This window comes from Pseudorca crassidens, chromosome 7 (genome assembly GCF_039906515.1).
Source record: "Pseudorca crassidens isolate mPseCra1 chromosome 7, mPseCra1.hap1, whole genome shotgun sequence".
Lineage (NCBI taxonomy): Eukaryota > Metazoa > Chordata > Mammalia > Artiodactyla > Delphinidae > Pseudorca > Pseudorca crassidens.
Window position 1 is genome coordinate 10,713,363 of NC_090302.1, and position 24,455 is coordinate 10,737,817.

Sequence of the window (24,455 nt, forward strand, 5' to 3'; positions counted from 1 at the left end):
GCCCCCGAGGCCTCCCTCTAGCACTATATTGACATTGTTTCTTGAAGCCTTTGCCATGCACATCAGATTGTGCATTTCTGGAGGGCAGCTCATGTCTAAATGACCCTTTCCCCTCATCATGTTCCAGATCTGATAACCAAATTTCTGCCCTTCCCTGCCCAGACCTGAAGGTCCCGTAAGGCCTGGGGCTCTGCTCATCTGTAAAACAGGGTGATAACCCCCACCTCAAAGATATCACGAGCTGATACACACTGGTGATTAGCACATAATAAGCACTCAACAAGTGGAAATTCTAAGCATTGTTACCCTTGACAGTAAATTACACTCATGAGGGCAAGACCATGTCCATCTTGTTTGCTGTTGCATTCCAGCTTCTGGCCTGGTGCCAGCACATAGGGGGTGCCCCCAGACTCCTCTTCTTGTGGTGGCTGACCATTCAGAGCTAGGCCAGGCAGGGGAAGTCTGGACCACAGGAAACCACAAGGCAAAGGAGGGCCAAGTCTCCATGGGGGACCCTCCCTAGGCTACCCACACCTGCCCCTTTCCCATCACAGGGGTCCCTGACCTTGCTTGAAGTTTTCCAGGTTGCGGAATTCCACCAGGCTGTTTCCATAGTAGTAGTTGGTGACATAGATCTTGTCATCCCTCGCAGCGGGGTCCTTCATCCAGGCTCCCTCATGGCGCCCATAGCTGTGGTGTCTCACAGGGGGGTCCACGGCCCGGAGGGTGCCCTCGCAGCTCGTCTCTCTGCCTGTGGGGAGCAAGGGGTGCAGCATTTGGTACACAGACCCACAGACGCTGAGCCAGAGCAACAGTCCTGGGAACGTTATCTGGGTCTTACTTAAATCCCTCCTGAGGTTTTGTTTGCAGCCTTATGTATTTCTTTTTTCTTTCTTCGTGATCAAAGCAATGTCTGATCATTGTAGAAAACACAGAACATTCAGAAAAGGAGAACGGAGAAAATAAAAATCATTCAAAATTCTATTATTCAAAGAAATTTTTAAACATGTTGTATTTCCTTCCTTTCCTTTTTTTTCTCTGCATGTATAGTCATGCAGACATACTTAAAAAAAAACATGATTCTGAATATACAGTTTTAGGTATCCTGTTTTTTCCTTCCACTGAGCAATCTCTCACATCATTAAATGGCCTTTTAATGATGTGATCTCAAGGTTCCACCAGGCCGCCAGACAGCTGCGCCCTTGAATTTATTTAACCAGTCCCCTCAGTGTTAGGCCTTTAGATTATGTTCAGTTTTCTGACGTTAGAAACAGGCTGCAAGGAAACCAGTTAAGCTGCAGCTGTTGTTCACATATCTGATGGATCCTTTAGGAAAGAGATTCCTAGAAGTGGAATGCACGTGGACCAAAGTAGGGAATGGTTTTGTCTTGTTATCACAGATAGCCAAGATGCCCTCCAGAAGGACGGGCTCCATCGATGACTTAATGAGGAAGATTTCTACCAAAGACACAAGCCAAAACTATAAACATGGAGATAAAAACGGCCAAAGACTAGACAGAGGAAATACAGAAGTGAAAATAGTTGCTGGATTTGATGATGGGGTTCTAGGTGACGTTTTAAGAAGAATTTGTTGGAAACACTACCTTGTTTCACTGTTAATGTTGTCAAGCTTTTTCTGTAACGATCAGATAGCAAACATTTTAGACTTTCCAGACCACATACTTCTGTCCCATATTCTTTAACAACCCTTAAAAAATGTAAGAACCACTCTTAGCTCAAGGGCTGTACAAAAACAGGCTATAGGCTGTGTTTGGCCCACGGGCTGTAGTTTGCTGACCCCTGGGAGGCTTACTCACCTTGGCTGGGGACTTCTGGGCGTGAAGGTGGCGTGGTGGGCAGGGGACTGGTGATGGGAGTCAGGGTCGGGGTGGGGGTGGGATCCGAGGCAGGGGTGCCAGGGGCCAAGTCCGCTCCCTCAGAGGCCCTGGGCCCAGTCTCGTCACGCTCTGCTGAGTTGGGCTCAGGCTGCCTGCCCTCCACCCGGGGCGGCCGCTGCTCCAGCCAGGAAGTGCCCTTGAGGGCGTTATCTGTGGAGAGAAGACCCTGTGCTCACATCCCAGCAGCACTGCCGCTGCCCGGGGTCCAGGCCCACTGGGTCCCAGCGCTGGGGCCATGGGGGAGACGTGCGGGTGGCCCCTAAGGAGTGAAAGGCCTTGAAAAGTGGGAGGTGGGGAAGGCTTCATGGTCAGCAGACTGGCTATAGGCCCCTGAGATGAGTGGCCTCGGCCAAGTCCCCTGCCTCAGTGGGCCTCGGCTTCCCCTTCCGTGAAATGAGTCATGAGGTCCACCACGTCAAGCTGTTGTGTTGATTAGAGGAAAATGTGCACAAGACATTTGCACAGATCCTGGCAAATATGAGGTGCCAGATGTGAGACCCCTTTCCCCCCTCAATGTCCCTTTGTACCAATTCCTTCATTTCCTGGATCCAATTCCAGGAGGCAGACACCCTTGCTCCCATTTTACAGACTTTCTCCTAGTCCGCTGCCCTGGAAACACCCTCTAGTTTCTCTCAACCAGGATTTGCCACTTCAGGTAGGGCAGGGCAGGTGCAGCCAGCTTCCCGTCACCTCTGGACCCCAGTTCTCTGTCTCTGCCCCCTCGTTCATCTCCTATCTCCCATCTCTCAGCTTTCTTGGCATCCCTCCCTCACTTCTTCCACTCCTGCTGGCACAGGCTTTGCTGATAGGAGGACTTTTGCAGCTCCGTGGGACTGGTTTGGGGGCATCTCTGCGTCCTCCCTGACCCACGCTTTCCTGGGTTGGAATGGATGGGGTCTGGGTAGGGAAAGACTCAGTGGCACAGCGCAGGGGACAAAAACTCCTCAGCCTCTGGGTTCCAGTCCCACTAACTCGCCGTGAAACCTGGAGGCTGTCACTTCACCTCTCTGAGCTTGTTTCCTCTGCTGGATCAAGTGCAACAGCATGTGTGAAAGGACTCCGCAGGCTGTGATGCCAGAGACAAAGGAATGGTGCTGTTGTTACCGTGATGGTGTGGCCCCCAGAGATGCACTGAGGCCCCTTGACTCCAAGACAATCACCTGACTTCTTCCTTTTCTCTCCCTGCTGGGCTTCCTCTTTGCACGGAGGTTTAGCCAGGCCCTGCTGTGGAGCAGCCCCTAGAGTCTCTCGGGAATGCGGGCACCCCCTCTGGTCAGCAGGCCTCAGTGGGGCCCAGCCTTGGCAGCCTGCCAGGGCAGGGGCTTGTTCCCACGGCCCTCACTGGCAGAGTCAGATGCCTGCAGCTGTTCCTGGGCAGAGCCCTGGCCAGGGGTCAGAGGCTCTATGCCGTGGCTAGGCTGACCTGGCAGGACTCAGAGCCAGCAGCTGGCACCAGGAGCTGGGAGAAGAGGCCCCTGAGCCCTGAGAGGCCAAGAATTGAGGGGGCTCTTGGGAGACTGGTCCCTCACAGTTCTACCCCTGGCCCCCTTGGGCATGGGCTGGGCAGAGAACCTCACGGGAGGAGGTGGTCAGCAGGACCCTGGAAGGGGGAGCAGGCTTGGGACACCTCTCAGGGACATCAGAGGAGAGCAGGCATCTGGGGAGGGGCTCAGGGGAAGAATCAGGAGCCACACCAGTGGGGATGGCCCAGAAATTTGGGAACTCTTGGAAATTTTGTCTCTTGTTTCTCGGTTCATTATTTTGTTGTCCTTCACTGTGATCGGGCAGGGAGCTGTAAGAAAGATACAAGAGTCTGTGGGCTCTTCTTTGGGGAGAAAAGAGTGGGAGGTGCTGGAGAGGCCATCCACTCCAAGGCCAGTCTGGAAATGGGAGGTGCCTCAAAGGCCCCAGGTCACTTCCCAGAACGCTGGTCTGGTCCCTGTGTTTGCCCGCCCACCAGAGGCAGCTGCCTGGTTATGGGTTTGCTTTTTCCCACTAGACTGTGAGCTCCGTGTTAGGCAGAAAGTCCGGAAGGTACAGCACGTACATAGTGAACCTTCCGCACATCTTTCAATGAAGAAGGAAAAGGCCAGTGAGGGTGGAGACAGCTATAACTACTGGAGAGGAACTGAGTGGCCCTTTGTGTTGATTTGATCATTTCATCCCCAACAACCCCAGGACGAGCAAAGGGCACCAACAGGTAACCCATGGAGCTGAGATCTGGGGCAGTCTGACTGTAGAGAAGACCCTGGGTCCCTGTAGGGGCCCCCACTCCCCAAGGTTCCAATCTTCCTCTGACTCACCAGCCATGGCCTCGGTCATCTCCTTTCTGCCCGCCTTGTAGTAGGTGATGCCTCGGATCACAGCCTGCTGCTGGGCCAGGGCCCGGGGCTTGGCTGTGGTCTGGGGGAGTCTGCCCTTGCCCTCCTTCTTCAGCTTCTCCACTTTCAGCAGCTTCTCCTTAGGAGGTTTTGGGAGGCCCTTGTCTACAAAGCTCTTCTGCATGCTGCCATATTTGTTGTTGTCTTTGCCTTTCCCTCCAGCTGTGTCCTGGGGGAGAAGGGAAGTCTCAGATTTGGAGGACGGTAGAAGGGGTGTTGCGGGGCGTCAGGAGGCTCAGCATGTGGGGGCTGGTAATGGCCATGTTGCTCCTGGCCCTGCATCCCAGGTGCTCATGAAGTCACAGCTTTCCTCCCATAGTTACATTCATGACTGGGGTGTGCCTCAGTTTCCCCACTCAGCTCTCTAGCTCCCCTGCAGGCTTGAAGCCCAGCCTGATAGGTTAGATTCCTGTTCTACTTCCCAACTCCTGTACACTCCCCGCTGGGGGTAGACTACAACGGTGTGCTCCCTGGGGAAGTCAGCGCCCATCCCTGTCCCTCTCACTCATTGATCTTTGTGTGTGGGCAGGGAGAGGTTCTCAGGCCCCAAGGCAGGGTGACCAATTCATCACAGTGTGATGGAACTTTCCCAGTGTTAGCACTGAAAGTCCTGTATCCTGGGAAACCCTTCAGTCCCGGGCAAACTGGGATGGTTGGTCACCGGGGCATTGACCTTAGGGCATGCTGTTTCTAACATTTTGTGAATTTTGTTATTTTTGCTTCCTTTTAAATGCCTCTGATGCTGGCTTGGCACAAGAACCTAGGGCCGGTGACATCACCCATTGTTAGGCAGGGTCTCTAGGAGATACAGTAAGTACAGGATCTAGACCTTCTGTGCCACTGCCCAAACGGGATTCATTCTTACTGTGGAACTGGCACACGAATGAGCAGGAAGCCAGCTCTGGGTCAAGACACTAGGCTTCCTCCCTGCTTTATCAGCATCTAGGTGGTCCCTGCTGCAGACACAAATAGCCCCATTGTCAAAACGTCAGCACGCAGGCTGAGGGGTGGAGAGGAAGAGCGTGGGCTCGGCTGTCAGGCAGGCCCGGGTTCCAACACAGCCACCTTCTCTGAGTGACCCCGCTCCGTGTTTCTTCATCTGCCAAACTGGCGACGAGCATCCTTCCTCGCAGGTGGCTATAAGATTAACTGAGATAATGTCTGCGAAGAAGTCAGCTCCCTTTTTCCTCCACTCACCAAAACACAAGGCCGCTGTGGGAGTGGTGGGCTGTATCCTGCATGTGGAACTGGTCAAAAGGGCACGAATGGGACTGAAGTCTAGTCTGTACTCCATTTGCCAAGCCGCACACCCTGGTACGTGTCTGTCACAGGAAGGAGCCTTTGTACAATTTATCCACCCAAAGGGGGCTCCTCCTTTTAATTTATCTGGCCTGTGGGAGAGCCTTTTCTGCAGCATGTCTGCCTACAAGAGGGCCTTTTTCAAATCTGCCCGAAGGTGTGTTGTGTGTCTGGTGGCTCAGCCTGGTGAGGGCCTTTGCTCATTTTGTGCGCTGAGTTTGAATATGGAAGGCTGGGTGTTTGCTGCAGGAGTTCTCCACCCCAGGATGGGTTGGATGAAGTGGTATTAGTCGGCTGGGGTCCCCAAGGCATTGTCCATCTACCCATGAGCAGGCCTGACCCAGCCAGGGGCCCAGCCGCAGCAGGGGAGGTTAGAAGTGGTTTTGCCGCAGCCGACCTGGTTCCCCAGGACCAGGCAGGGAGGGTCATCTCTACAACCGTGTCCCTGGGCTGGAGCCCCACGTCTGCCCCCAGTTCACCTGTGTTGACGGCTCACTGAGCAGCAGGCAGCCCCTGCCCCCGCCCTGCCACGGACTCCCCCGCTGTGCCAGCCCTCGGCCCATCCCGCAGACCCGACACCCCACCCAGCTGGCCCTCAGGGCCGAGGTCCTGGCACACTGTGCTCCCAGCCCACCCACCTTCTGGCCCGTCGCAAGAGCCGTAGCCTCACCTGAGCCTTACTGCCAGGCCTGGGGGCTGGGGCAGCGGCGGGCGCCGTGGCCGCGTCCTTCTGCAGCAGCTGGAGGCCCAGACTGGAGAGCTCCTTCTTGATACTCATCATGATGGCTGAGTGGTTCTCGTAGTGCCCCAGCTGCTCCCTGAAGTGGCGCATGCTCTCCCTCACCACCTCGTTCTCCCGGCTCAGGTTGGCCTTGATACTCTGTGGGGGCGGGACCCAAGACCTTTCCAGCCTCTGACTGTCCCCAGCCCCGGGGGACACCCCAGCTTCTGCCATCAGGCTTTGCTGCCCAGTCTCCTGAGCAGGGCCTGGGGGAACGGGCAGGGCGTTCCCTCCCTTCCTCCCTGCCTTCCTTTCCTTTGCACGTTGCTTTCTCACTTGAGCCTATTTTGGGAACTCTTGCATATCTGTATATATAGCACTCCCCATACCTTTTTCTCGCCACACAGTTTCCACTGTATGGATGGGCCAAAATGTATTTAGCCAGTCCCTTATGGATCCACCTTTTAAGTTGCTACCAATCTTTTGCTACTTTAAAATTACCTTTTAATTTAGCAAGTAATACATAAATACCTCTTTTTAATAAAATACTCAAACACCGGAACTCTGTGGGGTTTTGCTACGGTCTCTGATCCCTTCCTAGTCTCCAGGTCTCCGACTTCTCTCCTGGGCAGGCTTGGCTCCTCCCACCGCACCAAGCCCCACCTTTACTCTTCCTCTTGTTCTCCTGCCCTGCCTCTTTGTCTCCCTACTGCTGGGGACTCTGCCTGGCTTTAGCAGCCCCTAGCCCCACTCCCACCTGGATCACAGGGTGGACAGAAGGCACACTGTGTAAGGCAGGTTTCTCAGCCTCAGCACTACTGACATTTGGGCGCTGTAGGGCTGCCCTGTGCACTGTAGGATGTTTAGCAGCGTCCCTGGCCTCTGCCCGCTAGGACCGATAGCATCCGCCACCCACCTCCCCCAAACTGTGACAACCAGAAATGCCTCCAGATAGTGCCGGCTGTCCCCTGGGGAGCAAAATCACCCCTGGTTGAGAACACTGATGTAAGGGAAGAAAGCAGAAGGAAGCTGGGACCCCAGATTGTCGCCTGACCTCCTGCGATGTTTTTCCCTTAGGCAGAGGGAGCCGTCTCCTCCTCAGTGAGGCTGTTCTCTCCGCCTCCCCCCCCCCACCCCGTGGTAGCAAAAACTTTTTCTTTTTCTTTTTTTTTCATAGCTATCACTTAGTGAACAGAAGCAAAGCACAGATAATGCAAAACAGAAGATAATTTAAAAATCATTTCCTTGTGGCTGCAGAAATCATTTCTGGTTTGTTCCAGACTCTGCAGACATACCCTCCAGATTGTCTGGCTCACAGTTGCGTGAAGTGAGTTAACATTTCCTAAGATTACCAGAGGAGAGGTCAAAGGAGGCTAACTGTAGAACCAACAACAGGAGAGCCTGGCATGTACTAGATGCACAGGAAATGCTGGTGCACAGCAGAAATTCAACGACTGTCACCATTCTGCCATGCTGGCATGGGCCTGGCACATAAGAGATACTCACCAAACACTTTTTGAATAATTGAAGCCACTGTGACCCCAACTTTGGGCTGAGTAAGGGGTTAATCTCCTCTCGTGGGGCACAGGATGCCCAGGTGCCCCCCTCCCTGTGGAAAGGAAGCTGGGAAAGGAAGCCTTCACGCCCCTCCGGGCAGCTGCATATCCCCAGGCTCCCAGCAGCCCAGCAGGGACCGGATGCAGGAAACAGGCGGAGGCCAGGCTGTGCCAGCAGAGATGCAAACCTCAAACCTGCAGCCTGAACCTCCATGCTCACTCAGCTCTGTCCCTGTCCTCAGGGGGCAGTATCAGCCACCCGCCCAGCCCTCCAGCACATTTACCCTGACCAGGAGAAGACACTTAGCACCTCTGCCTCCATGGTAGGTGGGTCCTTGAACAGCCATGCTACCTCGAGCTTGGCCCCCGTGGGCTTGGCCGGTCCTGCACAATGCGAATGGTTGCCCCAGACTTGTGCAATATATGGGCCCTGGTCTTGGCGAACTGAGGGCGACTGCAAGTTTCAGCCCCCTCTGCACCTCTTTCATACAACCAGCAGGTGCCTCAGTTTCTCCACCCAGCCTTCCAGCTTCCTACAGGCCCTTGAGGCCCAGTCAGACCTCTTCCTCAAAGGCTGGACCCTGTGGCCTGTATCTCCTTCTCCCAGCTCCCTGCAGGAGTCCAGCTTCTAACAGCCACCAGGGTCCAGACAGAATTACCTAGGCCCCTTCGGACACTGCCCTTGGCCGCCAGCACTGCACCAGCCTGGCCTCTGTTTCGAGCCCTGCCCTTACCTCTTCCAGCGTGTTCATCTGGGAAGCCACTTTGTGGACGTAGGCATGCACCTTCATCAGGTCCATGCTGTACAAGGTGCCCTCCAGGAGATCCACCATGGACTGCAGCTGCCCGGGGAAGGGTGAGGGTTAGGGAAAAGGCACAGCACGTGACCAGGCACAGAGGGTGCAAAAGGAGCCCCACCAGAGCGTGAACCCCAGAGCCTCTGAGTGGTCTGCCTGACTAGACCCAGCCTGCTCATAAACACAAGAAAAGCTCTTTTGAGCACTTCCATATGGCAGACACTGCATAGGGGCTTGAATGAGCCATTTCACTTAATCCTGAACAACCCCACGAGGTGTGCAGTGGACACGGGGGGAGCTCCATCCACATCCCCTGGATCCCTGCTTCTGTTTCTTGTGCCCAGCCTTGGCTTCCATGTGCCTCCTTTTAACAGTCTGCATCTGTGACTCTCTTCAAAGAGCCATTTGCCCACCAAAATGCCTGGGAGTCTATGTCCTCCTGGGGCAGCCTGTAGGCAATGCCTGATTGGTGTGGGCATCTAGTAGCCCAGCATCCTAGCTAGAGTGGCCAAGATGCCAGCGAGAGTGTCAGGGAAACCTTGGCACAAGGAGCCGGTTGGGAGATCAGCTCTCCCTTGCTTCTAGCGGGTGGTTCCTCCAGCCACCCCTGTACGCGCTCTCAGGGCCTGAGCATGGTGGTGCTCCTGTCTGGCCTTGGCCAGCTGTTTCCAACACAGTTTTACTCCCACTCTCCCAGGGGTGTTCAAGCTGTTTTAAGCCAGAGTTCTTCTCTGAATAGACTTTGATCTCTAAAACAGAAAAAGGGGGTGGGGGGCTCTGGTGGAAGCAGGGATAGGGCCTCGAGTCTTCTCTGCTCCCCTACAACCTTGTTCAGACTCCGAGGGGTTGCATGGTACCCCAGGGCTCTGTGGAGTTCAGTTTGAGGACCATGCACGGAGACTCTCCTGGGCCTCAGCTTCCTTCTCTGTGAAATGGGCAGCAGGGTTGTGGAGCGGAGCAGTGCCGTCTGGATAGGGCTCAGCTCAGAATGGGCACACAGCAAGGCCTTCATGAATACCAGCAATGATGATTACTATTCCAGGCGGCTAAATGGGACCTCCTAGCTTCACTTCTGCTGCCTTCATGGCCACCAAAACTTTGACCATGGGTCTCTCCCCTGCTAGATTACTTGCTGTGGCTCCCCACTGCCCAAGTGTGACTACTTATCTCCTGACCCTGGCATTCAAGCCCTTCTTGATCTGCCCCTGCCACCTTCTTCGGCCTCAGCAAATGTTCACTCTGGGCCAGGCATTAAGGACAGTGATGACAATACAGACACGAGCCTTCATGGTCCTTTACAGGCTGTCAAGGAGTGCAGAGTAACACAGAGGTGCCTGGATCGGGGAATGCAGGTGGGAACACACACAGGTGCCCAGGTCATTAACGATGGGGAACTGACCTTGTCTGGGAGTGTGTGTGGTTTAGTAAAGGCTGCCAGCAGGAAGTTTTGTTTGAACTGAGCTCTGAAGAAGGAGCACAAATCAGACAACGATGGCCGGAGAAGGACATTCCAGGCAAAGGGAACAGCTCGTGCAAAGAGCTGGAGGTGTGAAGACACATGGTGTGTTTGAGCCGAGCAACTCAAAATGTAGTCTGCAGACCAGCACAAGTCCAAGCTGCTCGTTACCAGTCTGTGATAAAATAATTACAGAAAGCGAGCGTAGGCTTTTATAAACTTTCAGAGCCATTTGACAGAGAAATTTTATATCTGTAGACTCTAATAATACAACACTGGACTTGTATTTTGCGTGTCTGTTTCTATTCCAATTCATTTTCCTAACAATTCATTTTTACAGTATTTTACAAGAGTGTTGGTTCTTGACAGATTTTATTTTTGACCGAGCCACGTGGCTTGCAGGATTTTAGTTCCCTGATCAGGGATCAAACCTGGGCCCCTGGGAATGAGAGCGCCAAGTCCTAACCACTGGATCGCCAAGGAATTCCCAGTTCTTGACAGATTGTTTGAAAAACTGGTCTTTCACCACATATAGTTTGAGAAGTACAGTGTGGAACTGACAGGCGGCTAGTGGGGCTGGGGCAAAGAGAGGGTAGGGAGGCACCCTGGGTCACACCCACTCCACTTACTCTCACCCAGAATGTTCTTATTTCTGCTCTGCTCGAGGGACTCCTACACATCCCTCAAAGCCCAGTTGTAATGTTACCTCCTCCTCTGGGTTCCCACAGTCCCTGGGACGTCCATTGGCCCGGCACTGACCGCACTGCCATTACTGGGGTCAGGAGCTGTGTCCCCATAGGACTGGAATTCCTCAAGGGTGGGGCCATGCTGAATTCAGGTCCAGAAGGAAAGGGAATCTAGAATCCCATTCTTCCTCCTCAGAGCCATGCAACTAAGGCTAAATCACAGCTGCAGTTCTTAGCTTGAGGGGAAGGGTTGGGGTAGAGACAGGGGCAGGTATAGGGTGGGTTGCCCTGTTCCCCTCCGCAGTGGCTTCCCCTAACCTCCTCTCCTGGGGGGGGGCTGCCCACTGAGGGAGGGGGAGCCTAGTCAAATGAGAGGGGCCTCAGCTCTGTCTCCTACTGCCTCTGTCCACTTCTCCTCTTGGGGCTCACTGGGTACCTGTCGGGTACTCACTTATACTCCTACAGTATCAAGGAGGCGGAGTATCTTCTCTGTGTTCCTCCTACGACCCCTCCTGCTGGGTTAATCCCACCACTGCCCCACTCCAGTCCTTTAAGGCTGAATAAAACCCCCCATGGCTGCTGTGCACTGAAGGGACAGCTCCCGGCCGAGAGAACTGCCCAGTGACCTCTCCACTGGGCAAGGGGACACAGCAGAGAATTCTGGATTCAAATTTCTTGCTGTGTTATGTTAGGCAAGTCACAGTTCCTCTCTGGGCCTCAGATTCCTCCCCCAGGTAAAGCTGGGAACATAAGTTCCCTCTCCAAAGGGCTGTAGCAAGGATTAAATTAGCCAGCATTTAGGAAAAGGTTTTGTCTATCCTCATGTCAAGTATGCTTACAATTCAGTTGTTGAGAAGTGGATTTGAGCAAAAGTTGGTTTTGTCCCTGTAACTGAAGACTGGCCTATGGCTTCAGTGCCTGGAGTCTGCAGGGCCCTACTGGGTTTGGGAGACAGTGTGGCCCAGGAACTGCCAAGTTGTCAAGAGGCCACTTGGCCTAAAATTCAATCGCCACCCCCAACTTCGAGAGTTTTGGTATCCATCCAGTAGTTACAAAAATAAAACTAAAGTTAAATTTAAAGAAAACATTTTTAGCCAAATGTTGGGAGACAGTTCTTCCCAGGCCTCTTGCTTTTCTGCATGTCTTGCCTGCAGAGGCACTGACTGTCCTTGTTCCAGGCCATCTTGTTGCAGAGTGAACAGCCTTGGAGCATCCAGAGTGTTTCCCTCTGGAGCAGGGAAGGTGTGCTTGGTGCTCATTATAAGAGATCTGGATTCTCTAAGTTGGGGCTCCTCTCTTAGAAAACATCCCACTGTGTGTGCAGGTGTTATCTGGCCCTCACTGCATCACCCTGTGGGAAGTGAGTGGGAGAACCAGTGCAAGAAAGTGGAGACACTCTGGCGACTGTGAGTAATAAAGTCCTTTGTCTCTGGCTCGTGTCTACTGCCAGCGTCCATGAAACTAGCAGGCTAACTTGTTAGCTTACAAGTAGGGTAACATCTCAGTCAACTTCACAGTTCTTGACACGAAAAGGGCAAACAGACACATGTTTGGAAGGAATTATAAAAGAAAAGGATCCTCTCAAAAGCCACCAAATTATCTGGCTATTACAGAAAGGAAGACAGGAGAGCAGGGTGATTTAGAACACATGCTTTGGACACAGCAGGCCGTGAGTTCACATCCCAGCCCCACCAGGCCCGCCAAGCACGGAGTTGCGCATGGTGTGAATGGCACGAAGGTGCCGGGCTGTATGGGGGACTGTGGTCTCCCTGCACATGCCTGTCCAAGCCATGGGTCCTGGTGGTGGGCCCGGCACAGGGCTGTGACACCTAGAGGTGGCGCCTCTTTCTAATCTTCCTATGGTGGGGTGGGGGGAGGGGACTATAAGCACAAAATTTACATAAAAATATGGTGTAGACTTGCGGCTGCATGTCATTATGTGAGAGCTTGGGCCAGTTACCTAACTTCTCCAAGCCTCAGTTTTCTTGCCTCTAAAATGAGGACAAAGATCCCATACTTCACAAAACGGTTTAAGAATTTAGAGAAATAATGTTAAAAAAAAAAAAGAAAAGAGCTCAGCACAACGTCTGGCACGAAGGCGGTACGTGAATATGGGAAACGTTATTACATAAAAAACAATCAAATGCCACAAAATACTACATGGAGGTGCTAACACATGACCTGGTTGGGTAAACCACAGGACACTGGGATAGATGCTACTAGGTGGTAAAGGGCTCTATCCAGGTAAGCTAGCCAAAGGATGCTGCCTCCATCGCTGACTGGCCGAATGCTCTTAGGCAGGAATTGGTTTCCTCTCAGGGAGCCACTGTTTCCTCACCTGTGAAATGGGACCCCTGCCTTAGAACGTGTGGCCTTTTCATTGGAGGGATAGCCAGCGCCAGCCTATGCTAGGTATTCACGCAGGAGTGCGGTCCCATCCCGGCCTTTACTCCAGAAAGTCTACCTTGAGGAGCTCGGGTGCCTGTTTCTTGAGTTTCTCCATCTTCCACTCGTTCTCGCAGGGGTTGAGCGAGGAGGGCGGCGCGGTGCAGGAGCAGCGGCAGTCGGTGCCGGAGCTCACAGTCTCCACCGTGTAGAAGTCCTCCACTCGCGCCCGCCCGCTGCGCACCCGGCTGCACGCGTCCTTGCTCAGCGGCCGCATGATGCACTTGCAGCGGCAGTCTGAGCCCTCCGAGGTCATGCGCACCTGGTCCACGTCGCCGAACACCTGCAAGAGGGGCCCCGGTGAGCCGAAGGCCAGCGCTGGAGGGAGGGGGAGAGAAGGAGAGGGAGGGACAGGTAGCAGGATCCGGCCCCCCTGGCCTTTGGGGGCACCATTAGAGTGGGCTGAGAAGGAAACAAATTTCCTTACAAGGAAATAGAAACCTTATAATAATAACAACAATGAAAAGAGTAATGGCCGCTGTGACAAACAGTTTGGCTGTTTCTCAATAAGTTAAACATGGAATTACCATGTGACCCAATAATTCTACTCCCCTGGGTATATACCTAAATAATTGAAAACAGGTGTTAAAGCAAGGACTTGTACAGGAATGTTCACAGCAGCACCATTCACAATAACCACAAGGTAGAAACAACCCAAATGTCCATCAACTGATCAATGGATGAACAAGGTGCGGTATAGCCCCACAATGGAATATGATTCAGCCATAGAAAGGAATGAAGTACTGATACATGCTACAACGTGGATGAACCTTGAAAAATATTATACTAAATGAAAGAGCCACTTATTTAATATCCAGAATAGGCAAGTCCATAGAGAGAAAAAGCAGATTAGTGGTTCCCAGGATGTAGAGAGAGGAGCGAATGGAGAGTGTCTGCTTAGTGGGTACACGGTTTCCTTTTGGAGCGAGTGATGACAATGTTCTGGATCTAGGTAGTGGTGATGGTTGCACAACTTTATGAATGCACTACATAAATGCCACTGAGTTGTACACTTGCTAATGGTTAAAGTGGTAAATTTTATGTTATGTGTATTTTGCCACAACAGTAAAAAAATATGAATGGAGACCTTTTACGGAGCACTTACTACATCCCAGGTTTCAGGTGCGTTACACCCTTTAATAATATCTGTGCATGGGGGGGGGGGGGTATCGTTATCTCCAAAGTCCTTAGCCTGGCCTTCAAGACCTATGTGAGCTGACACCCTCCCTCAAGGCCCTCCTTTTGCCACTCTTTCCTTCACTCCACTCCAGCCTCAGGGGCCTTTGCAGATTTGGTACCCTCATCCTGAAACCCCTATCCCTCCGATATTCCCTGAGTTCATTCCCTCACATTAACTTACACATTACCTCCTCTGAGAAGCCTTCCCTGACCACACACCTCCCATTTCTCTCTGTCCCCTTATCTAGTGGCTTTGCTTTTCTTTATTGCACGTACTACCATCTGAAATATCTGTGTTTTCTTATTTTTTGTCTCCCCAACTCTACTGAAGGCACCTTTAGAAGCAGGGACTTGTGTCTAGTTCCCTCCTATATCCCCAGAACAGTGCCTGCTTGGCTGATAGTAGGAGCCCTGGAAATATCTGTTGGATCAACAAGCCCGTATTTTACAGACACTCTAGAGCACAGGGCTGAGAGCATGGTGTCTGGAGCCTAGGCCAGTAACTGTGAGATTGTGGGCAACCCAATTTTTCTGTGCCTCTGTTTCCTCATTTGTAAAATGGGCTCCTGCCTCACGGAGTTGTCGTGAGGATTAAAAGAGTTAATATAGGTAAAGAACAGAGCCTAAGCAATAGTGAGTGTGTCTTAAGTGTGAGCCATTATTCATACAGCTAAAGAAACAGAGGCTCAGAGAGGAGAAGTCACAAGTTCACACAGCTTCACCTGGGAACATCCAGCTTTGGATATCTGCCTCCAGATAGAAATCACTGGTTTATGCTGCGTCTCCTACAAATCTGTTTCCCCACATCCTGTGTGACCTTAAACAGGTTACATAACCTCTCTGAGCCTCATTTCCTCAGTGGTAAAATGGATGACTCTCCATACCCGGCCTCTTCATAGTGAGGCTCAAATGACCTCCATTTAGTGGTTTCCCTTCCCTCCTCCCTTTTCCTTCAATCCCACCCTGGGAGGCCACATACCCAGTGTCTAAGTGTGGTCACTGGTCCCTGGGGCAGCAGGACTTTGTGCCTGCAAGACTCAGCTTGGTGAGATCAGCGGTAGGTGCCAGGCCCAGTCACCGCCTCCAGCCTACCTTGCCCTCACACACCAGCCGGGCTCTCGGAGCCCCAGCCAGCCACTGCCCTAGCTGGTTCAGCCAGCCCATCCTGGGCTTCCAGGCTCTCAGGACACAGCTATTTATGGCTCTATCAACAAACCAACACCAAAGGCCTCATGGCTACTAAGCTCTCACTGAAGCCAGCAGGACCCAGGTGAGATCAAGGCTCCCTTGGGCTTTCTGTCAAGCCCAGTCCCCATGAGTGTCCCAGGGCCCTCTGGGGAAGGGCAGCAGGCACTCCATTTCTGCTCTGAGCCCTCAGACACCTGTTTGAACCCCTGGCTTCAGCCAGACTCTGGGTGATAGCTGGAGGTGCAGAAGAAATAGAGGTACATCCTTGACCTTCTCAACCATGAGAGAAGCTGATGTAGTGAGCTCTGAGATCACAGAAAGAGACACCCATGAAGACTGCTCAGAGGAGGGCACCCCGGGGGACATCTCTAAGCACGGGTAGAGCATTCCAGGGAGAGCAAGTCATATATGCAAAGACAAGCAAGGGCCTGGCACTTTGGAAGCTTGGAGGAGGTTGACTCTGGCTGGTGCCTGCAGAGTCTGGGTGGCAGGAGCTAAGGCTGGGGGTGGTAGAGCCGCTCGTGGAGGGCCCTGAAACTTGGCTGAGGGTCTGGACTTACTCCTGAAAACACTGGGGATTCATGAAGGGTTTTAAGTAGGAGAGAGCCAGGGTCAGATCTGCATCATGGGACACTCACTCAGGCTGCTCTGTGGACAGACGGTGGGTGGAGGAAGCAAGCCTGGGGTGCACAGCCCAGGGAGGAGACATTTACTGAGAACTCACTGAGTGCTGGGGAAGTGTGGGGCAGTGGTTAGGAACACAGCCATGGGCCACCTACAGCTGTGTGCTCTTGGGTAGATTACTTAACTTCTCTGTGCCTCAGTTTCCTCATCTGTAAAATTAGGGTACAGCTAGTGTGTACCCAGCAAAGGACTGTGTGAGAACTGAGAGACGGAATACCAGGAATATGTTGTAGTTGTTATTATTACCACCAAGAATCCTGACAGGGGCTTGTTTTTCCCTTTGTTTCTCCACGTGGGTGCACTGGTAGATATTCTTAGCAGTGTCCTCCAGATGAGGAAATAGCCCTGGAGCCATCAAATGACTTGTTCAAGGGGATCAGAGCCCAGGGTGGGTAGACTTGCTGTCCCCTGGAGGATGAGTGTGGGGAAGGAGGTGGCTACGGGTGGAAGCTTTGTCCCTGGTTGTCGGTGGGCGAAGTGTACCCTGGGCTCTGCTGGGCAATTCTCCCCACCTGTGAACGCGGACAGCCAGGCTCAGATGCTGTACATTCTTTAGATCGCTGCTACTACGGTAAGCCTGCCTTCTCTTTGAGACTCTGGGCCCCCTTCCCGGCTCCGCTGGAACCCCTAGCCACCCCCCACCCACTCCCCCAGGTTGGGGTAAGAGCCCAGTGAGGGGATGTGTGTGTGTTCTGTGTGGCCAGGCCAGAGAGGCCTCTTCCTCAGGACTCACCCATAATCTAACGCCCATCCCCACCAGCAGCGGCCTCCACATCAGACTGCAACATTCCTTCCCTCCTCAGATGAGGTGCTACGTCCTGATGGGGGCGGCCAAGGCCCTGACACAGGCCAGGAGTCAGGAATGGAGTCAGAAGAGGGCCTCTGCTCCAGCCCCGGCTGCCAGGAGCCCAGGCAGGCCCCTACCTCCTGTGGTTACTATGTCCTGTGCTGCTTGACTGGAGGCGGCAGAGCACCATGGAAAGGAGCCAGGCCTGGGCTCAAATCCCAGCTCCCACGTGTCCTCCCCGCATGACCTTGACCCCTCTGAGCCTCAGCTTCCTCCTCTGTAAAATGGGGAGGATAACACTCCTTTCCTCATAAGCTTGTCCTGAGGCTAAAATGAGTCAATGCATGCAGAGTGCCTGGCATAGAACAGCTGTTGTCTACTTGCTACTGAAGTTGCTCCCAATAACCCTCCCTCATGTTTGTACATCATTTTCTACCTCTTTGCTCTCACCACGAACCCATCTTGGAGAGGAGAAATCTGAGCATCAGAGAAGATGAGGGGCTTGCCCAGGGTCACACAGCACAGGCTGACTCCAAAATTTAGTTCACATGCTCTTCCTCCTATGACCACCAGTAATCACCAGGCAGGGGCTTCTCCACCAGCAACTGAGCTGGGATAGAGGTGCTGGCCCTGGATCAGGCCTTGGTGGGGCAGGGGAAATGGGGCTCCCACTGAGCCTGACCCACCTTGCCCTTGGCCTGAGGGCTGGAGTTGCTGCCTCAGCCCCCCAGCCCTCCCTGCAGGCTTGCTCAGCACACACTGCTGCCAAAGCCCCCAGGAGTGCGGGTAGCTTGTGCTTAAAAAGCTCCCTAGCAATTTGCAAGGAAATCCCACAATAAGATGGCGAGAAGGTGAACTTGATATTTCTGAAGGGAGATGGATAAATCTGGCCAGAATGGGGAAGAGGGGGTTCAACCGATAAAATGTTCTAGAAACAGAACAGTTTCAAATTGTGTCACCTTGAGGTTGAATCTTCCCTATTCTCTCATGGCCAGCCCAGATTCACTGAGAGACAGTTTCCATGTCCTCCTGCAGGGAAAGACCTCCCCTAGAGCCCATGGTCAGCTGGACACCTCCCTCTGGATGCACCCCAAAGGTACCCCAAACTTAATCCATCCAAAACTGGGCCCAGCATCTTCTCCCAAACCCGTGTCTACCTACCTCCCTGCCCAACCCAGGTCTCTGAGCCTCCTTCCTACTCTGGAACCCATCAGTCACGTTCTTCCGATGGATGCTTCATTCTAAATATCTCCTATCTCAATCTCTTGGTCTCTACTCCCTGGCCGCAGCCCAAGCTCAGGTTGCATCAGCTGCTACCTGGGCAATACAGGAGCCACCTCTCTGCTGGATTAACCTTCCAAAAGCTCCTTTTTGTTGATCTGTTATTCTCTTGCTCCACAAACCTCCATGAGTTCTCAACTAGAGATGTGCCTCAGAATTACCTGGGGTGGAATGACTTGGAAAATGCAGATGCCCTGTCCTTACTCCACATCCCTTCACTCAGACTCTCTCAGGCTCCCCAGGTATTTGGATGCCCACTAAAGGCTGAGAATCGTAGAGTCCCAGGCATCTCCAAACGCCCCAAGTTCCCTATCTTGGATTTTTCAGCAGCCCCAACCTGACTCTTTTGAGCTTCAGTGTTCAAGTCTGTCAAACAGGGAGGGAGCACTGAAGTCTTAGAGTGTTGTGTGAGATCCTGAATGTAAATCCTGGGCAGGGGCTTGGCGCCCAGGATGCTCTTCCCGTGCCCCAGCCAATAGGAGAGATGGAGCAAGACCTTCCCTGCAGAGAGAGCCCGCGGGGCCTCACTGGGTCCCACACTCTGTGTGTGCAGGAGGACTCCATCACTGTGCAGCCCTCGCCTGCTCTGGAGCCTGTTTCCGATTACACCCACAGGCAGCAACTCCCCGAGTGGAGGGGCAGCAACACCTAAGCCTCCCGGACCGGCCTCGCCGGGAACATGTGATCCAGCCTGGGACACCACCGCCTGCCTGTGCTAGCCCTCCTGCTGCCCTGGCCCAGCTGCCACAGGCCTTGGCCTCCCCACTGTCTTCGGGCCTCTGATAAGCAGCAGGGCTGACCAAAGACCCCCTTCCCACCCCAGGATGCATGGGGAACATGAGGTGCCAGCAGCCCTTTCACAGATGGGGAAACTGAGGTAGAGATGGGGAATTCTTAGCCACATTCCTAGGACACGCAGCAAAAAGCAGGTTCCCAGAGGTCTCTGGTGCTGTGCCTGGGTTTCACGTGGTTACCTGTCTGTCCATCCTAACCTTCACACTGGGCAGCCCCTCAGATATGCCAGGGAAGCTGTGAGCTCCTTCTCCCACTCCCAAGACGGGCAAAGCACTTCCTTAGATGGAAACCCCAAGTCCTGCTTAGGAGAGACCTTGTTATAAACACAAAATTGAAACATGCTGAGTGAGGAGCTGGCCAAGACCACAGAGTTCCTTGGTGAGTACTGGGGTTGAGCTGCCCCTGTACCCCTGAAAGTACTGGGCAGAAGGTGAGGCTGGACCGCCCAGGAGCAGGAAGTCTGAGGAGGGGCCAACTTAACCCCTTAGGGCCCTAGATAGATTTCAAGTCCCAGACTGGCCTTCCAAAGGGCTCTCCCCTCACCCTCAGAAAATAGGACAGGCTTGAAGAGGAAGGAGGATTGTTGGGGAGGGAGGGTGATAATGAAAACAGCTCTCTCTACAGAGCCAGCAGGAGTCCGACTGTGCTGAGGAATGCAGAGTAAATTCACCCATCACTTGATTTTTATTTTTCCCAGCTGGCTGAGTGGTGTGGGGTGGGAGGTGTCTGGGGGAGGGCTGTGCTGAGTCCCCCAGCTGCTTCACCCTCCAAACTCTAGGATGTGCCTCCCCACCCCACCAGCCCCAGCTTGCCCTGGGACAAATAAACACACACACACACCCCCAACCTAGCAAGTGTTTGGCTGACTCACTACATAAACAGGGTGTTGGGTTTTCTTTGTCTTTGCTTTGCTTTGAATGCGAGCCCTCCCCCACAAGCTCTACAGCTCTCTGCATGGCTCAGGGGATGCCCAAGACCAAATATTCCTCCCAGCCAGTGAGATGAGAGGTGGCAGAGTGCTGACCAGGTTAGCTGGGGTTTTTTGCTCACTTGTTCCCCTACCTGAGCCAGGTCAGGGAATCCTAGAAGGCCCTATACGGAAGGGAAGTTGGGGAGACAATGTTTTTCAGATGTCCAGAGGTCCAGAAACAGTCAGTGACTTGCCCAAGGTCACACAGACAAAAAACAACAAAGGGCCAGAACCTAGGTTTTTTGATCCACAAGCTAGCTGTCTTTCTATACATCCTAATTGCCCCATCTGTAAAATGGGAATGATACTCATTCCCTCCTCGTCTTTGGAGCACGTGGTTAGGACTGCAGCTCACTTGTTTGCATACCCTGAGCTGAATCTTCAGGCTGAAGGTTTGCCAGTGCCCACTGCTTATATACTTACCATGTGGCTAGTGACCTCTGCCCTTTACCTGCCTGTGGACAGGGCAGCCTCACCTCCTACCCAGGAAAGAGGCTGGAGAGACATCAAGAGAAGTCACTCTTACTCTCATGCTCTGCGGTACCTCCCTCCTGCCTCTCACTTGCCCCCAGTCCCAACCCAGTCCTCACCGGGTCATTTCTAGAACATGCTCAAGAGGTCCCTGCTCTGACTGACTCTAAGTGCTTCTCCTCTCTACATTCTGGATCACACCCCCTTCTGGGGTCTCTGTGGTAAGATTTCAAAATCACAGTATCATTTATTGGACCCACTAGGTGCCAGAGTGCTGCTAAGCACTACCCAGGCCTGATCCCACTGATCTAGAGATCATAAAGGCCCAGGGTCACCAGCTGAGAGACGGAGGCGGGATTTGAACCCAGGTCTGCCTGACACCAGAGCAGATCCTTTCAGCTATAACTGAGAGCAGCTCAGCCACTTCTGGAGACACCGTGTCTTCTGGAGGGTGCATCAGATCTCTGGCAGGAACACCCAGAGGTCAGGAGAGTGGCCAGCCCAGCTGGGTTCATTGGGTCCCACGTATGGCCTGAAAGCCTTGGCCCAGGGCCTGCTGCAAACCTAGGAGTCGCTAGGTAGCAGTTACCCGGTGGTCTGTCTCCACGTGGGTCAGCCTCCCATGGAAACTTTGAGCCAGATCTCCAGGCTGCCCCTGCCCAGCGCTCCTGGGAATCCCCTCCCTAGGCTGAGGACTGCATCTCCCTGTCTGGGCTGCCTTTAAGTTCCCAGTACCCCTTCTCCCTGGCCCGGGGTTTCAGTACTGACCTCCTCCCCGCACTGGACTGTGTCCAGCTCCCCTTCCAGAGGCTCGGGGTCCCAAGCACCCTTGCCATCTATCTCCAGCCCTTCTTCCCCCACGCACTCCTCTCCCAGGGTCCCTGCCCCTGCGGCCTCCCTGTTAAGTCTCCCCTCTCTGGGTCCTCTGTTCCTGGCCCAGACACCATGCTTAGCCGGCACCCCCAGCCACAGCGCCCCCTCGCGCCAGGCTACACGCCGAGCTGCGCCCTAGTCGGAGGGCCGCACGTACCTTACTGTCAGCGCGCACCGGGCTGGCACGCAGCAGCAGCAGCAGCAGCAGAGGCAGCAGGAGCAGAGGCAGCGGCCGGGGCCCAGGCCCGGGCCGAGGCCGGGGCGGGAGGGCGGCTGCGGCCATGGTGGGACGGGCAAGGCGGGCACGGACAGTGGGCGCGGAGGCCGGGAAGCGCGGGCAGCACTGCTAGCCGGACGCCGCCGCCAGCTCTACCAGTCCCGCGCGCCCCGCGTCTGCCCGCTGCTCCCCGCCCCGCGCCCCCTCCCGCGCCGCTGGGGGCGGAGCTAGGATGAAGGGGGGGCACCCCACCCCGCGGGCCCGCTCTCAGCTGGGCCTCTTTGCCATTGGGCGGCTCTCCAAAGGGCATCCCTGTAAGGACACAAAAAAGGGTCTTGTTCGGAGCCCGCAGGAGCAGCGGGGGTAGTGAGAGGAGCGCGGGCTCCCTACACCGAGTGAGGTCCTGTTCTTTGAGATGTGGGACCTTGGACGTGTCTCTTCACCTCTTTGAGCTTCAGTTTCCTCGTCTGTTAAACGGGGAAAATAGTGCTTTCCTTTTGGAGTTGGTTGTAAATTTCAGATGAGTGATGTTTCCAGGGCAGGCGAAACTTTTGAGTTCTCTGAACACTCAGACCCTGCCAGCTCTACCCTTCTCAAGGCTCAGACCCCTCTCTCCTGCATGTTCCATTTCTTCCTCCCTCCGAGATCTCTCCCATCAACCCCCAACTAAACTCCAGCACTGCAACCTTTTAAACACCCTCCCCATCCGCCTGAGGGAGCGCCTCATTTCTCCGCTTCCTGAGCAACAAAACTTTCCCGAGGAACCATCTGCGGTCGCCAGTCCTCAAATTCCCTGCTCATCCCGGCGCTCCAGGGGTCTTCAGTCTCACTATGGAAATGCCTTGTTGGGGTCTCTGGGCCCTCCTGCAACCCAATCCAAAGCGGCACCTCTCTACCCTCTCAGAATCCACAGCTCTTGATCACGCCCCCTTCTCCAACTCTCCTCTCTCGGATTTGCCCTCGGATCTCAACGCGGACGACTCAGTCACTTCTACAAGTCCTTCTGCCTCTGTGCACGCCGTGGGGGTGGGGGTGGGGGTGAGGGGGAGTGGACCCCCTTTTCTAACCTCTCCTCACTACGTCTGTAGATTACCCCTCCCTTGAGCCCAAGAAGCCTCCTCTTGTGTGTGCTTGCCTGGCTTTGTAAACTTCAACTGCTCAAAAAGGAACACTGATTTGTGCCCTCAAGTGTTGCTACCTTCCATGCCTACCCTATCCTTACTTTCCAGCACTTCCCCTTCCTGCACTCCTCCACCCTCTTCATTTTCCTCATGGAATCTACCACTTTATGAACTATGTTGTTGGTATGTGTTTCTTTGTGTCTGTTCATGCCTTCTCTTGTGGGAGAGGAATAAGGCCTTCCTGTCCACATACTTTGTCCACAAGCAGCTAGCTCAGTGGTTCTCAAAGTGTGGTCCCTGGACCAGCAGCCTCAGCATCACCTGGGAACTTGTTAGACATGCAAATATAAGGCCTCAACCTAAGGAGGCAGAAGCTCCTCCAGGGGTGGGGCCCAACCATCTGTGTGTTTCTTTTTTTTTTTTTGGTCCCACCGTGCGGCTTTTGGGATCTTATTTCCTTCTCCAGGGATCGAACCCGTGCCCCTTGCAGCGGAAGCGTGGATTCTTAGCCACAGGATCGCCAGGGAAGTCCCAACAATCTGTTTGTTTTAAAGAAGGTTTTTTAAAATCAGGGCTGTGAAATGATCCAATTTGCTTTTTTTTTTTTTGCAACGAAGACCTGCATTAGGTCTTCGTTGCTGCGCGTGAGCTCTCTCTAGTTGCGGCAAGCAGGGGCTACTCTTCGATGCGGTACACAGGCTTCTCATTGCGGTGGCTTCTCTTGTTGCGGAGCACAGGCTCTAGGCATGCAGGCTTCAGCAGTTGTGCCTCCCAGGCTTAGTTGCTCCGCGGCATGTGGGATGTTCCCGAACCAGGGCTCGAACCCGTGACCCCTGCATTTGCAGGCGGATTCGTAACCACTGCGCCACCAGGGAAGTCCCCAATCTGTGGTTTTTAACCAGCCCTCCAGGGGATTTAAAATTTGAGAACCACTGGCTCAGCACAAGGTCAGGTGGTCCATAACTCTCAGTTGAATTAAAGAATCATGTGCAGTAGGTGTTCAGTACAAATTAGCTTCTTTCATAACTAGAGATCCCCTGGGGAGGGCTAGATTAGTGTACAAAACAAATATGGTGTGTGTTCTTATGTGCACAATCTGGGAATGGACACAATTAATGGATAAGGAGGAGAGCCAGCTGCTGGGAATCCAGTAAGGAGAAAGGCTTACTTTTCACTGAATACTTTTTTGCAACCTGGGAATTTTGCAGTGTGTTTCCTATCTATTCAGATAATAGACAAAATGTACTTAAAACAAACAGAACCTGGTGGGGGTTCCCTTTCCCAGCCCTTTCTCCCCATGCAGCCTGGCTGGGACTCTCTGGCTAGGTCTTGGAAGAGCAAGGCTGCTGTCATCAGAGAATTCTGCCCCCCCTGCTGGCTGTTCTCCCACATGGCCCCATGGTTTCCTCCGGCTTCCTCCTTTTCACCCTTGTCTCCTGCACTCTGTCCCTGGGTAGGCTCCAGCCACAATGAATTTTCTGTTTCAACATGACCTCGGGACCTTTGCACAGGCTGTTCCTTCCCCCTGAAACACTCTCTCTCCACTCACTGTGACTCATTCCTACTCATCCTTCCATCTTCAATGCTCATTATCCCCCCGTCCCCGCCCCTGACCAAATTGAGCCCTGTCACACACTCCCATAGCACCAG

The 24,455-nt window shown here is 53.6% G+C and overlaps 1 protein-coding gene across 2 annotated transcripts in view; it reads right to left on the reverse strand.

The window, feature by feature from the left end:
- Positions 1 to 24,455, reverse strand: part of OLFML2A (olfactomedin like 2A) — a 33,425-nt gene that overhangs the window by 4,672 nt on the left and 4,298 nt on the right. The window contains exons 1-7 of one of the 2 annotated variants that reach the window (XM_067743345.1): positions 21,625 to 21,886; positions 13,259 to 13,522; positions 8,590 to 8,697; positions 6,249 to 6,458; positions 4,202 to 4,448; positions 1,818 to 2,048; positions 566 to 751 (exon numbers count right to left, since the gene is read on the reverse strand). In XM_067743345.1, coding sequence (XP_067599446.1) covers positions 566 to 751; positions 1,818 to 2,048; positions 4,202 to 4,448; positions 6,249 to 6,458; positions 8,590 to 8,697; positions 13,259 to 13,522; positions 21,625 to 21,750 — 1,372 coding nt within the window. In that variant the 5' untranslated portion in view covers positions 21,751 to 21,886. Of the gene's footprint in view, positions 1 to 565; positions 752 to 1,817; positions 2,049 to 4,201; positions 4,449 to 6,248; positions 6,459 to 8,589; positions 8,698 to 13,258; positions 13,523 to 21,624; positions 21,887 to 24,455 lie in introns of those variants that run through there. The other variant, XM_067743346.1, reaches the window with a different exon arrangement.